This window comes from Myotis lucifugus, unplaced genomic scaffold (assembly GCF_000147115.1).
Source record: "Myotis lucifugus unplaced genomic scaffold, Myoluc2.0 scaffold_71, whole genome shotgun sequence".
In the NCBI taxonomy this organism is placed as follows: domain Eukaryota; kingdom Metazoa; phylum Chordata; class Mammalia; order Chiroptera; family Vespertilionidae; genus Myotis; species Myotis lucifugus.
In genome coordinates this window covers 3,072,530-3,087,713 of record NW_005871119.1, presented here as the reverse complement: position 1 = coordinate 3,087,713, position 15,184 = coordinate 3,072,530, and the positions used below count along the sequence as shown (strand labels likewise).

Below are 15,184 nucleotides of genomic sequence, written 5' to 3'. Positions count from 1 at the left end.
GGATGTCTGACTGCCAGCTTGGGCCCAATCCCCCAGAGAGCGGGCCTAAGCCAGCAGGTGGACATCCCCCGAGGGGTCCCAGACTGCGAGAGGGCACAGGCCGGGCTGAGTGACCCCCCCCCGAGTTCACAAATTTTTGTGCACCGGGCCTCTAGTATAAATATATTATTGTACTAATAAAATATGTGCATAATAAAGTGTCCACAAAATAGCAATTAAAATGATGGGATACTGTTGAAACAATATTCTTAGTTTTGTTTTTTAATGTTAAAAAATTCTTTTTTCTGCCTCCCAAAAATTTCTTTAGTGAGAACAATGTAAGCTAATGATCAAAACTACAGTTTGAAAGTCTGCTTTTAACAGTTTTTAAATTGTTGAAAGGTACCTTTCTAAAATACATAGATGCATATGGAGAATGAGCATCATTATAGTTGAAGAACAGTGGTACTCATTTTTCAATCCCATTTATCAATCATGTAACAGTGGTAAACATTTTCATAGTTAAAAATCATACTGTCTTCCCTGATGTCAATTAGTTGTTCCTGATAACCAATTGAAAGATGTTATATTTTTACATTTAAAAATCTCACTAATGAAGGCCTAGGGAAGGGGACGGAGCAGGAGGGGGGCGGTTATGACGGGCGAGGGAGAGTGGCGAGGTAAAAGGGGTCAATGGGGGGGAAAGGAGGACATATGTAATATTTTCAACAATAAAGCTTTAAAAGTTTTAAAAATAACTCACTAAAGATTTTTATGTGAAAGACTTTTAGGAGATTAGAAAATTATCTTACTAGGTTTTCACAGTGACAGTTTTTATAGACAAGTATTGTTTTCATTAACAAAATAATAATACCAAACATTCCCTAAAATTCATTTTGTAAAAGTTGAACAAGAAAGTTACTTGATTCCTTTAAAAAAAGAAAAAGAAGAAAGAAAGAAAGAATATTACTTGATAAAGTATCATCTTTACCTTGAAGGGACAAATCAAGAAGTAAGAAGGTGTGTGTATCTGTGTGAAAGTCTGTTTTAGTATCTGTTGGGAGGCATACTATATCATTTGTCATCATGAAAGCACACTCAGAGCAGTTATCCTTTTTATAAAAGAAAGAAGTGTAGAAGGCACTCAAATTTCCAATGGTAGGATAATGTTAGAATAAATACTCAATAGAATTGACGCATTCAATAAGATAACTCTGAAGATTATAAAATATCCTATATAATAAAAGAGTAATATGCAAATTGACCGTCACTCCAACACAAAGATGGCTGCCCCCATGTGGACACAAGATGGCTGCCACAGATGGCCAGCAGGGGAGGAGAAGTTGGGGGAGAACCAGGCCAGCAGGGGAGGGCAGTTGGGGGCAATCGAGCCGGCAGGGGAGCAGTTAGGTGTCGATCAGGCTGGCAGGGGAGTGGTTAGGGGGTGATCAGGCTGGCAGGCAGAAGCGGTTAGGGGCAATCAGGCAGGCAGGCAGGCAGGCGAGTGGTTGGGAGCCAGCAGTCCTGAATTGTGAGACGGATGTCTGACTGCCCGTTTAGGCCTGATCCTGGTGTGGGATCGGGCCTAAACGGGCAGTCAGACATCCTTCGTGGGGTCCCAGATTGGAGAGGGTGCAGGCTGGGTTGAGGGACATACCCTACCCGACCCCCCGCCCCCCCGGACACGAATTTCGTGCACCGGGCCTCTAGTTTATTATAACACCACAACATTCTACTCTAAAACATGTATGTTTTATAGCAATTATATAAAGGTATGTTTCTAAACGATGAATTCTTGGAAGATAATATGAAAATTAATTACTTCAGCATGATGAGATTATGTGTTTTAATAAAAATTTTAAATTGAAAAGATGGCCTAACATTATAAACATGGAAAAAAAGAAATCAGTATAAGTTGATTAAGAAAACAGGACCAAAAATGTTGCCTGGTTAAAATGAAAATATGTTTAAAATATTTATTAAAGCTCAATAATGTTTATTTGTTTAATAAAAACATATTGAGTGTCTAATAAGTACCAGGGATAATCTTCTCCATAATTAAAACTGTAATGCCTATTGATTTTTTGATCATAGCCATTCTGACAGGTGTGAGGTGATATCTCATTGTGGTTTTAATTTGCATTTCTCTGATGATTAGTGACGTTGAGCATTTTTTCATTTGACATTGTCCTCTTCAAACAAATGGCTATTCAGGTCTTCTGCCCATTTTTTAATTGGATTGTTGAGTTGTATGAGTACTTTATATATCTTGGATACATTTGCTTATCAGATGTATCATTGGCAAATATGTTCTCCATACAGTGGGTTCCCTTTTCATTTTGATGGTGGTTTCTTTTGCTCTGCAGAAGCTTTTTATTTTGATGTAGTCCATTTTTTAGTTTCCTTTGCCCTAAGAGATGTATCTGTAAACAGATTGCTACATGAGATGTCTGATATTTTACTGCCTATGTTCTCCTCTAAGATTTTTATGATTTCTGGAAAATATGTTAAGTAAAATAAGCCAGTCTGAGAAAGACAAATATAACATGATCTCACTTACTTGTGGGATCTAATGAATAGAATGAATTGACCATCAAAATAAGACCCAAAGCCTGGAGACATGGAACAGATTGACATACCTCGATGTGGGGTTGGGGGAACGAGAAGAGATAAACCAAAGAACTTACATACTTACAGGCATAGCCCATGGACATGGGCAATAGAGTAGTGAAGACATGGGGGGTGGGGGGGTGGGGCCTGGGAGTAGAGGGGTAAGGGAGGGGAAATTGGGAGATATCTCTAACACTATCAACAATAAAAAGTATATTTAAAAAAAACTGTATTGCTTAATTTACAAAATATCATAATGGTTCTTTCAAAATTGCTCTGTATTTCATAATCCATCTTTCTGACATTCTGATTCCCTAAAACTCGTTTCAATCTCTTGCATGACAGCATCTCTCGTTGTTATCTTTGGCTTGGTAACCTGGTATTTGCTTTCAAGTAAGATAAACTGAAATGGACACTAGAGACACAGTACTTTACGTGTAATCTCATGTTTAGTTAAGCAGCATTAGGATGTTGACAGTTAGCAGATGGCTTGTTGGTTCTTATTCTACACCACTGCCTTACTCCCCAACAGTGAGCCACATCAGAAAGTGTTTTAGTTAAGAATGTGTTCATTGGAAAGTAAGAGAGAACCTGACTGATAAGTTTGGTCTCTCCTGGTAAGTCCGGAGGCCTATTTGTTCAGGGCTTGTGTTTCTAGAATTCTCTTGGGTGGCCTTTTCCTGATGCTCATTGCCTTAAGATGGCTGCCTCTGCACCTTATACTTGGGTTTCTCTAGCAGGAAGGAGGAGGAAAGGCAGAGACAAGGGCTCTAGCATCTTAATCCATCTGCTGCATCAGGAGAGCAAAGCCTTGTCCAGAAGCTCTACCCAGCAGACTTGGGCTCACACCTCAAAGGCCAGATCTGGGTCACATGGCTGCCCTAGCTGCAAGGGTGGATGGGAAACCTGGGGCTTGAGTTTCCCAGCCTTCACAGGAGAGGCAGTAAATAGCCACAATACTTTTTGCCATCTGCGTCTTCTTTATTACAATAGAATGCCTAATGAGCCCGACAGTGAAGACTTGAAGAACTTGCCAGGAAATTATATATTTTTGAGATACCCTACTCAATCGCTGGAAAGTTTCTGGGGTCTTTGACCAGGGAAAGATTATCAGTCCTTTCCTCTCTTTTTAGTTGAAAGAAGGAATTATTTTAGGGCCCTCCACCTCTCTTAGTCTAGTTCAACCCTTCTGTAAGTTTTGTCAAGTTATAAGAAAATCTTTTTTTTCTCTTTCTTCTGCCTGTCTTTGACTTTCATGAAATACATGAAAGACCTTAGTCAGCCTTACCTCAAGTCAGAAAAAAGAAAACTGTATATTTAAAGTGTGCAAGTAGGTGAAATAAAGAGCTGTCGCATCGAATACCTAAAGCCTTTGAAAGTACCCAGAAGTCACTATATTTTTTTCAGAAGGCTACATCTAAGGCAAGAAAGTAAAGCTAATATGTTTGGGTGAAACAATTGAGCAAGTGCCTCTTATTGCTTAGTTCTTTTCTTATTTAATCCTCCCAAAGAACCAATGAAAAAAGATATTGGGTCCATTTAACAGATTTGGAAACTGAAAATGAGAGAGAAGCTAAGTAATTTCTCCAAAGCTACTCAAGCGACAAGGCCAGAATTAGAAGTAGGACACTCTAACTCTAAAATATGTTTTGTTTTTAATTTTTCTCATTGCCCTCCGTTTGTGCCTTGTTTTGCCTTTAAACTTGCTTTCCCACAATTGCTCATACATGAAATGTCAATTTTTAAAAATCTGTCTTAATTCAAATCGATTATGTCTCTTTATTTACTAGTGGTCCCAGGGTGCTGCAGCATCTGTGTACACCCCAGAATTCAAACATGACTAGACGTATTGGGAAGCCTATGGAAGGAATCTGTCAGGGGCTGCTTAATTAATGTTAACCGGCAGCCTTCTGGAAAGAACTAATCCTACAAGAAGAGAATGGAGGAGTGCAAACTGACTTAGAAGTCAGTGTCACAGAGTAGGGGGTAAGCCTAAGTCAAGTGCTATGTAATTTATTTAGCCCGCCTGCTGATCTAATCCCTAGGGACTCGTGGAGCCAGGAGATTGCCAGATTCAAGTATCTTCACAGATTTCCATGGGTCATTGAGTGTTCCTGCCACATCGGCAGATTCTGCAACAGCAGCCCAGACAGCTCATCACCCAGGCGCCTGTGCGGGTGGGTCACCAGGGCTTGGTGCAGGCATTGGGGTCTTCAGCAGACGTGGGTCTTGCAGGGGTCTGGAGTTGAAAGGGTGAAGATTTATTGTCTTGGTCCAGTCAGGCAGCTCTAACAAACTGGATGGCTTATAAACAACAGAAATTCCCTTCTCACAGTTCTGGAGGCCGGGAGTCAAAATCATGGTACAGTATGGATTCTGGCGAAGGCCCTCTTCCGGGTTGCAGACAGCTGACTTCTTGCTATGGTGGAAGGGGCAAGGGAGCTCTTGGGACTCTTTTATAGGGACACCAATCCCATTCATGATGGCTCCACCCTCATAACCTGATCATTGCCTTTTCACCCCACCTTCTAACACCATCACTTTGGGGATTAGGTTTCAACAAATGAATTTGGGGGAGATACATTCAGACCAGTAGCACTTAATTGATGCAGTGGCTAAGAAGGCCGCTTCAAAGCACATCAAAGGCGCTTGCTTCAGAGCTCCCAGAGATAATTGGGGGAGGTGGTTAAGGGTGATAGAATTCTGTGGTAGCAATCGAAAGCAGAGTCAGGGAAATAGTTGCTTAATTCCCAATGGCCATCAATGTGCAAATACACCAACAATTTAATAAAAATACATTTGGACAAAACAAAATACTATAGTTTGCACTTGCAATTCTTAAAATTAACTGACAATCACATTTTTATTTAAACATACAATCACATACAATCTTTTTCAATATCCGTGTCAATGTTAGAAGTGAAGCCTTTTTTTGCATTCGGGGCCTAGAGATTCTTCTGATTATTTAAGCTATTCCCAGTTAGATATAACATGCTAGACACACTGATTTTAAACTCATATAATTTTAGCATTAATTGAGAAATATTAGCATTTAATTTACATTTCTGTTTGACGAAACTTCAGTTACATTTGTTCCTAACTCAAATTAGCAATGAGTGTGATCTCTTGAACATCACCTGGACATCTCCGATGTTCAGCACTGGAGTGCTAATTCTTGAATCATCCATTCAGTTAATATTTACTGAGGGCCTCCTTGTCAGTCCCTTGCTTACAGAACTGACATTGTGTGGAGAGAGAGATGATCATAAAAATGAGTAACCGATAAATAAAATTTTAATAAATTTAGACAAAACTTCAGCTAAGGTGGCTAGAGAGGGCTCTCCAACGAGGTGATACTGAAGGTATCTCATTTAAAATCATAAGAAAGTCAGCACCGCTGTTACATTCATCCTTCTCCTTGTGAGAATCCTGTCTGTTCATTAACAAATGTTTATTGAGTGTCTGCTATGTGTCAGTCACCATTCTAGGCTCGGGATCCAGCAGTGAACAAACCAGCAGACAAAATCCCTAGCCCTTTGGAATTTATGCTCTAATAGGGGGAGGTGGACACAAGCAAATACTGAACATAAAACACACAATATGTCAGATGCTACATGCTAAGGTGAAGAAGGAAGCATTGAAGACAAGTGGGAAGTTCTAGGGTGGCTGGTAAAAAATGCAAAATCAGGTGATTAGGGAAGTACTTACTCACTGAGAAAGTGAACTTTGAGCTGGAAATGAAGATCTGGGATCTAGCCCAAGGTTGGCAAACTTTTTCTGTAAAGGGCAGCTGGTAAACACTTTAGGCTTTGGAAATGATACTGCCCCTGTTGCAACTACTCAGCTCTGCCATTGTGCGGCAAAAGCAGCCTTAGACATTATGTAAATGAATGGGTGTGGCTGTCTACCAATGCAACTTTATTTATGACACTGAAATTTGTATTTCATATAATACATGAAATATTGTTTTGTCATGAAATATTTGTTTTGATTTTTTTCAATAATTTAAAAAATATAAAGACTAGATTCGGCCTATGGCCATAGCTTGCCTCCCTGTGAACTAGCCTGAGGATGTAGCAGTGTCTGTTCCCTTTAATAGCGTTGGATGATGTGTCAGGGCATATGTTTGAATGGTAAGATGGAATGCACCTTCCGTGCTTTTGTAGATATCTCCCTGTTGTCGGTTCAACAACTTCGTTGTTGTTTTTCGAAGAAAATGAAAATTAATCTGTTTATCCAGTGACAGGTATTCAGTTCACTTATGTTGAATTCATATTTTACAGCTTTTATTTCTAGGCTCTGCTGTGCAGTAAGAGCTTTTACTTTCAGTCCACACCACAATATTTCTGAAGACAGTGTAAGTAGCAGTTAGGAATTTAAGTAGCATTGCATTTAGATTCAGACTAGAGAAAACTTGATATGGAGTGGCTGAACTGATTAGGGGTTTGTCTGTCTAGTACACCAGGGTTTCGAGTAGGCTGCAGAAGACTGTGACACCTGCAAAATGTCATCGAGGACCCAGGCTCCTGTCATTCTCTTTGACCATCCTTGGCATGTGGTGTTTGTTTTCACATTTTCAAAATGGTTTCTGTACCTCCCAGCACCATTTCTGCAAGGGAGACGGGAAAAGGATAAGGGCAGAATGGACTCTGTCTTTCCATTCATATGTGGAGCCATCCCAAGGAACATCTGCCTTACAGCAGATTGGCCAGAACTGTGTCATGTGATCACCCCAGGCTGCAGAGGAGTGTGGGTAAACACATTTTGTAGCTGAGCACATTACTTTTGCAAACAAAACCAGACTTCTGTATGAAGAAAGAAAGAGAGATGGCTACTGGGTAAATTGCACTGTGTGCCATGGCTTCTAAGTGTGTTTAAAAGAAACAAACCAAGTACCTTCCTTCTACTCATGGCTAAATTGACATGGGTGAAAGCAGTGACTATTCTCCAACAATTCTTCTCTTCCATTTGCCTCTCAAATTTATTTTGATACTGACTGTAAGGTACACTTAGCTTTAGAACAGTCATATATCAGGAGAAGAGAGCTCTTTGTGTTAAGGAAATGACTATATAAGTTGCTGTTATTTGAATTCTGGATTTGTGCCCAGCACATGAAGTGCCCTTGATGGCTTCCTGTTGCCACACGGGTAGCCTTTCCATTACCCAGAGCCTGGCCGTCTCCCAAGTGCCCGCCTCCTGAGGTGGGCGGTCCCCTGCCTCTCAAGCCTGGGCTCCCCCAGTTCCAGGCCACAGTCACCTTAAGGCAGATCTTAACAGTGCCTGGCGGCATGACTCATCTTCCTTCCTGATGTTAATGTCACAAACATCCACTTGAAAACCTCCTTCTCTGGGTTGAATTTCTCCTTTTTGTTTACTTGAGTGATTTGCTATAATATTAGTTAATTTTCTGGCCTTAACCCTTTTCTAAAATTTTATTTTAATCGTCTGGCCTGTCTTTTAAGTGTAAAGAAACATGGAAGCCAATGAATAACAAAATGCTCTGAGTCCTGCCCCATGCCCTTATGGGGACCCTGATTTATGTAAAACACTGCATCTCTCTGGCCTGTACCACTGCTCCCCTTTGTGAAGGCACACATGAAGTTCTCTGTCAAAATAGGTTTCTTCTATTTAATCTTCTGACTCTTGATACGTTCACACTGTTCAAAAGAGTTTAAAGTTTATACAGGTAGAGAATGAAAAGTCTTGGTCCCACTTTGTTCCCATTACCCTGACTCCCTAAGCAACCATTTTTGTTAATTTCTTTGATAACCTTCAAGAGTTTTTAAAAATGTAAATACAAGCAAATACAAATATGTTCCTATTTTTCTCCCTTTTTCTTTTCAGAAGAATGTGCTTAGTCTACTTATAATTCTGCTCTTTGTTGTTTTTTTCACTTACATATAATATATATCTTGGAAATCTTTTCGTAACAGTGTTGATGGTAAAACAATTTCTCCTTTTTTCTTTTTAAGTTGCATAGTATTAAAGTGATCTCTTTGAAACACAAGCCTGGCCATGCCTCCCCTTGCTTCCCCCTTTAAAAATACATTTTACTCCTTACATGACTGTCAGTTATTATCATTGTCAGTGAGGAACTGTCTTTTGCTTCTTGAGCATTGTCAGTGTGTCTTGATGCATTTGAAATTTTTTTAGACCAAAAACCATTTCTTTTTTCTTTAGTTTTATGGAGATACTAGAGGCACAATGCACGAAAATCGTGCAAGAGTAGGCCTTCCTTCCCCCGGCTGCCGGCACTGGCTTCCCTCTGGTACCTGGGACCCGGGCTTCCTTTGCAGCCCCGGCTTCATCCGGAAGGATGTCCGGTCTAATTAGCATATTACACTTTTATTACTATAGATAATCGACATAATGTTGTGTAAGTTTAAGGTGTACTATGTAATGATTTGATGTATGTATAGATTGTGATATGATGAGTATAATAAGTTAACATCCAGTTACTCACATTGTTTGAACTTTAATCTTCTACAGTACAACTTTCAAATATTGCCTATAAGGAGAGAGAGGTGCTGAGACATGGATACTTTCAAATATTGCTAGTGGGAATGTAAATAGAATGTGGCCTTGTATTTTTATTGAGGTATAATTGACATACAACATTATATTAGTTTCAGGTGTACAACATAATTATTCTATATATATGCATATTGCAAAATATCACCACAATGAGTCTAGTTAACATCCATCACCACATCTGATACAATTTTTTTTTCTTATGATGAAAACTTAAGACCTCCCTTAACAAAGTCCAAATACAATACAGTATTTTTAACTACAGTTACCATGCTGTTTATATCCCTAGTACTTATTTATTTTATAACTGGAAGGTTGTACTTCTTGACTGATGTAGCCTTGTTGTAAAGCAATTTACCCTGGGTCTGCCCTTTCATTCATAGGACTTTGTCCTAAAGTAAAGTGGTATTATGAGAAACAGTAAGAGATTTGTGAATAAAGATGTTCACTATGATATTATTCCTAGTGGTGAAAGTTACAAGTATGCTACATATCCAACAACAGATAACTGTACATATACAGATGGAATTGCCAGGGAGACATTAAAATTCATACTCTTGAAAACTCTTTTTTAAAATTGATTTTAGAGAGGAAAGGAGAAGGAGGGATAGAAACATCAATGATGAGAGAGAATCATTGATTTGCCGCCTCCTGCATGCCCCGCCCTGGGGATTGAGCCTGCAACCCGAGCATGTGCCCTGACTGGCGATTGAACTGTGACCTCCTGGTTCATTGGTAGATGCTCAACCACTGAGCCATGCCGGCCAGGCCTTACTTTTGAAAACTTTTAATGATGGGACCATATTCATGATACATTGTTGAGTTAAAGGAACAAGTTGCAGCTATTTTTGTTTGTTTTTACTGATATCAGAGAAAGGAAGGGGGAGGGAGAGAAAGATAGAAACATCAATGATGAGAGAGAATCATCAGTTGACCATCTCCTGCACGCCCCCTACTGGGTATCGTGCCCAAAATCCAGGCATGTGCCCTGACTGGGAATCAAATCCTGACCTCCTGGTTTATGGGTCGATGCTCAACCACTGAGCCACATTGGCCAGGCAACGTCCAGCTATTTTACCTAGTGTGACCCTGTGAAAGAAAAGACAAATTAAGCTGTAGAAGATTATAATCCAGCAATAAATGCTCTGTGTATGTGTGTGTGTGCACTATCTATTAGTATATGTGCAGGGCAGGGAGGTACGGATGGAAAGAAGCTGTATGAGTGTCTTTGATGTATCCTAGTATTGAGAATGTATGAGTGCTTAGGTGCTCACATATTAACCTAAAATAGTTAATATAGGTTCTTAAATTATGAAATTGGTAACATTTCGAGGACTACAAATGTGTTTGCAGCTCTTCAAGAACACACCTGACCCCTAGTGACTGAGGAAGGAAACATGAAAGATCAGAAGAATGAAAAGGGTTAAGAAATAGAGTTCATAATAAAATGGTGCTTGCTGTTTACTCTTACTTCAGAAGTGGAGAACACTTTTCTCTCGTGAACTGATGAAAGGATGCTTTCATGCCCATGGCTGCAGCTGAGGAATACCTGAAGGAAGCTTCTGAGGGGAATGAAAATGTTGCTGCTCCCGGGAATCAATGAAGTGCCGACATTTCAGATGGGCTATATATGATTTTCAAATGGTTTTGAGCAGAGAGAGCGCTCATGACTATAAATGTCAACTCCTATGGGTGGGAAGGGAGAGTGGTGTTGGCCCCCTAAGAACTGTGTGAATCTCACCTCATACCTAGTCTTTTCCAGGCAATCTGAGTTGTGCCCCAGAGTTCTGGGGAGTCTAGGTGAAGAAATCCCTGTGTCAGGACTTGCTTAGACCTCTGCTGGTATCCACAGAGTGGACAGTGCATGGCGCCTATGTAAATCGCCCTTTTTTTTTGTATTAGTGACCTCTGACAATGGGAAGTGAAATCTAGTTCAATTTGGAAATATATACATATTGTTTCAGATGAGCATTTCTCCTTATTTGTCTTCTCTTTTTAGATAAAGAAGAAGCAGCAAGATGTGGTTAGATTTCTGGAAGCCAACAAGATAGAGTTTGAAGAGGTGGATATCACAATGTCAGAAGAACAGAGGCAGTGGATGTACAAAAACGTGCCCCCAGAAAAGAAGCCCGCTCAGGGCAACCCTCTGCCGCCTCAGATATTTAATGGTGACCGATACTGTGGAGTAAGTAGCTAGACTGTTATTACACTATTTCTTTGCAATACTCGGATCACAAAGTCACCTAGAGTACAGTGGGTTTTTTTCAGTTAGGACTGTAACCTCTTCATACGGTGCCTGTTCAGGTCCACTAGTCTAATGGAGGGTGAAGTTGAGGAGGGGCAATGAGTCCAAGGTCACAGACAGTGTGTGTGAGTCTGAGTGCATGTGTGTCTGGGAACTTTCTTGTCTCTGTTTGCTTTAGAAAAGGGGATGGAAGGGAAGCTGTGTGCATGATTTCGTTGTGTTCTAAATTTTAAAGCATATTTTTTATTAATACATTTTGGGGGGCAGACTAAGAGGAGTCATTATTCTTGAGCATTTTTCCCTTTACAGTATAAAAAAAAGCCAGATGAATCATTATGAACATGTAAAATACATTAGGTGCCTTCCTGCTATGAAGTCCCGTTTGTCTAATTATCTGTTTTCCTTCTTACTCTTAGGTTAAGAAAAAAAATTAAGAAGTTTCTTTTTTTTATTGATTTTAGAGAGAGAGGAAGAGAGAGGGAGAAAGAGATAGAAACATCAAACCCAGGCATGTGCCCTGACCAGGGAATCCAGCCATTGATCTCTTGGTGCATGGGTTGATGCTCAACCACTGAGCCACACAGGCTGGGCTCAAGAAGTTTCTTTCTCATGAATAATTAGAATTTGCCTTTTGCCAGAGCTCTAAGTATATAAGTCAGTGTTTATTTTGGAACCTATATTCCAGTGCTTTAGGATTGCCTGGAGAAGAGCAAGGGGCTAAGCTGTAGTGCTCAGGTGCTTGAGGTGAAATGAATAGCTAGGTTTTCATTAGCGGGGGAGAAAAGGGATAACAGAGTGTGTTTGATGGTTTGCAAGGAAACAGTTTCCTGTGTGCATAATAAGGAAGAATGAGATTAAAACATTAAGCCATAAATATTGTGCACAGAGTTCTTACATACATGTCAAGAGGAGACTCCTGAACATAGCACTAGAGATAGATTTGAGTTCTACTACTACTTTATGTTGGCTGTGACACCTTTGGAGAGACACTTACCTCTTTAAGCCTAAATTTCCTCATCTTTAAGCAAGGGATGATATTATAAGCCTTCATAAGATATTTATGACTGTTTCTAAAATACTTAATAAGAATAAAGGTTATTGTTTTGTGGGATTTTTTTAATATCATGATCTCATATTTTATTAGGGAAGAATGTGGTAACCAAGGGTACATCCCATTCACAATTACTGAGTCTAGAAAATGTACTCTTATGCCTGCAGACCAAAATAAGGTTAGAGTTGAAAATGTGTGGGAACTATAGTTTCAAAATAAAGTAAAGCTATTAGTCAAATAGTGCTAGAAGGCTTAAAACAAAGATCTGTTTCTCAGACTTTGAAGGTATGAAAATGCCATTATTCTGGGCTTGTAGTTGAGTGGTAGTTTGGCTGGGTATAGATTTCTAGGTTGGGAAGAATTTTGATGGTTTTGCTTCAATATCATTGTTTCCAGTTCTGCAATTGAGAAGTCTAATGCCATTTTCCTTGAACTATTGTATGTTTTTGTCAATTTCTTCTATGCAAGTTTTTAAGATCTCTTTCTTATATATATGAGATTCCTAAAATTTTTTGGTGAATTATTATAATACTAGAGGCCTGGTGCACGAAATTTGTGCACAGGTAGGGTCCCTAGGCCTGGCCAGTGATCAGGGCCGATCGGGGCCTTCCTCCCCCCGGCTGCCAGCCAGGGCCTTCTTTTGTTCTGCGCGACCCCCTGGCGGTCAGTACACGTCATAGTGAGCGGTCGAACTCCCGGTCGGTCAAACTCCCAAGGAACCTTTTATTATATAGGATAAGCCAGCATTCATTCACTGGGGTAAGTGCTCAGTAGATCCTTATATCTAAGAATTATATAATTGAGTCATTAAATATGTCATTGCTCTTTCTCTAATTAACCAGGACTCTGCTTATAAATACCCATACCCAGCAGACCTGTGCCTCATTATTGCTATTGCTAGAGGCCTGGTGCACAAAATTCGCCAAAATTCGTGGGGGGGGGGGGGGGGGTGGGCCTCAGCCCGGCCTGCACCCTCTCCAATCTGGGACCCCTCGGGGGATGTCTGACTGCCGATTTAGGCCCAATCTCTGTGGGACATCCCTCTCACAATCTGGGACCACTGGCTCCTAACCACTAGCCTGCCTGCCTGCCTGATCGCCCCCTAACCCCTCTGCCTGCCTGCCTGATTGCCCTTAACTGCCTCTGCCTGTCGGTCTGATTGCCCCTACCTTGCCCCCCTGCCAGCCTGATCGACCCTAACTTGTCCCCCTGCCAGCTTGATTGACCCTGACTTGCTCTGCTGCTGGCCTGATCACCGCTAACTTGCTCTCCTACCGGCCTGATCACCCCTAACCGCCTCTGCCTCGGCCCCCGGCCTAAGCCACAGTCTGGCCTCCCACTGCGGGAGGCAACCTGGTGGGTCAGGGGAAGGCGCCACCCCCATTACCCCGCTGCTGCTGCCACTGCTGGCCTGAGCCTGGGCCCTTCGCAGCCACTGAGGCTTTGTCCGGAAGGACATCTGGAAGACATCTGCTCTAATTAGCATATTACCCTTTTATTAGTATAGATGACATTTATCTCATAGAATTTTTTTTCTTTTCACGTCTTTGCCTTTAATTGGTTTCTGAGTTCCTTGTGTCACTCTCTGTAGGCTCCGTGGCATGTTTATCTTAGTATCTGGTACCTATCAGAATGCTAGGAACATACACCGCATTTAAAAAAATTGGTTCTGTGAATGGGTAAATAGTTCCACTGATGTTTTCAGCTTAGCAGGGAACTACCCCATTCTGTTGGGTCTTACCTTGTCAAGGTTCTGAGCATTTGTATTCTCATTTTATTAGTAAAAGTCAAAGCCAAATGTCTCAAAAACAAACTTATTAAAACTTCTAAATTTTGCCATGAAATCTATTTCAGAAATCTATTTCAGAGCTCTATTAGAAGCTCACATATCCCACAGGTAGAATTTCCTTAGGAAACTTTTTATCTGAATTAGAAAATCTGTATTCCAAGGCCTCCTGTCTATAAAATCACTTATCAAGGAGAATCTTCTCCTTTAGGTATTTTACTGTAAATAATCGTATCCGGCATCCTCCCAGCTACTAGGAAAGGAAAGTTGGGTGTTGGGGAAGGGGTGATACAGTCTTCTTTATCACTGATTGCTGATCAGGTGTATGCCCCAAAGCATAACATTTTAGATAATTCTCTGCAGTTTTATCTCTTCTGCATAACCCCAGTTTTTATTCTTCTGTCTATAAATGTTTAATCTCCCATTTTCACTTTACTGAGATGTTTGCTTCAATATTCTACAGTGATGAGTCAGGCCCTGGGACATATTTTTCATAAAAACGACTTGTGCTGTGAATATTGAAAACCTTCAACCAGACAGTTTCAGGCCACCTCAATTGCATGTTTAGCACTCTATTTTAACTAATATCCAAACTGCAGTTTTCTTTCTTCTTTCTTTTCTTTCTTTTCTTTCTTTTCTTTCTTTTCTTTCTTTTCTTTCTTTTCTTTCTTTTCTTTCTTTTCTTTCTTTTCCTTCCTTCCTTCCTTCCTTCCTTCCTTCCTTCCTTCCTTCCTTCCTTCCTTCCTTCCTTCCTTCCTTCCTTCCTTCCTTTCTTTCTTTCCCTTCCTCCCTCCCTTCGCGGCCTGCATGCTCAACATGCGATAGGGCCTCAGCATTATCTGGGACGCCGCTTCCCTACACGAGAGTGGCTCGACAACTTAGAGAGAGTGCCTGAGAACCTTCAGTCCCTTGACTGCCAGATACACATGTTGTGACCCAGCAGTGAACACTACTGTATTTACTGACTTCATCACTGATTCGA

General features: G+C 40.6%; 1 protein-coding gene across 1 annotated transcript in view; it reads left to right on the top strand.

Moving 5' to 3' along the window:
• Nucleotides 1-15,184, top strand: part of SH3BGRL2 (SH3 domain binding glutamate rich protein like 2) — a 56,419-nt gene that overhangs the window by 26,175 nt on the left and 15,060 nt on the right. The window contains exon 2 of the mRNA XM_006090359.3: nt 11,120-11,305. Coding sequence (XP_006090421.1) covers nt 11,120-11,305 — 186 coding nt within the window. The remainder of the gene's footprint in view (nt 1-11,119; nt 11,306-15,184) is intronic.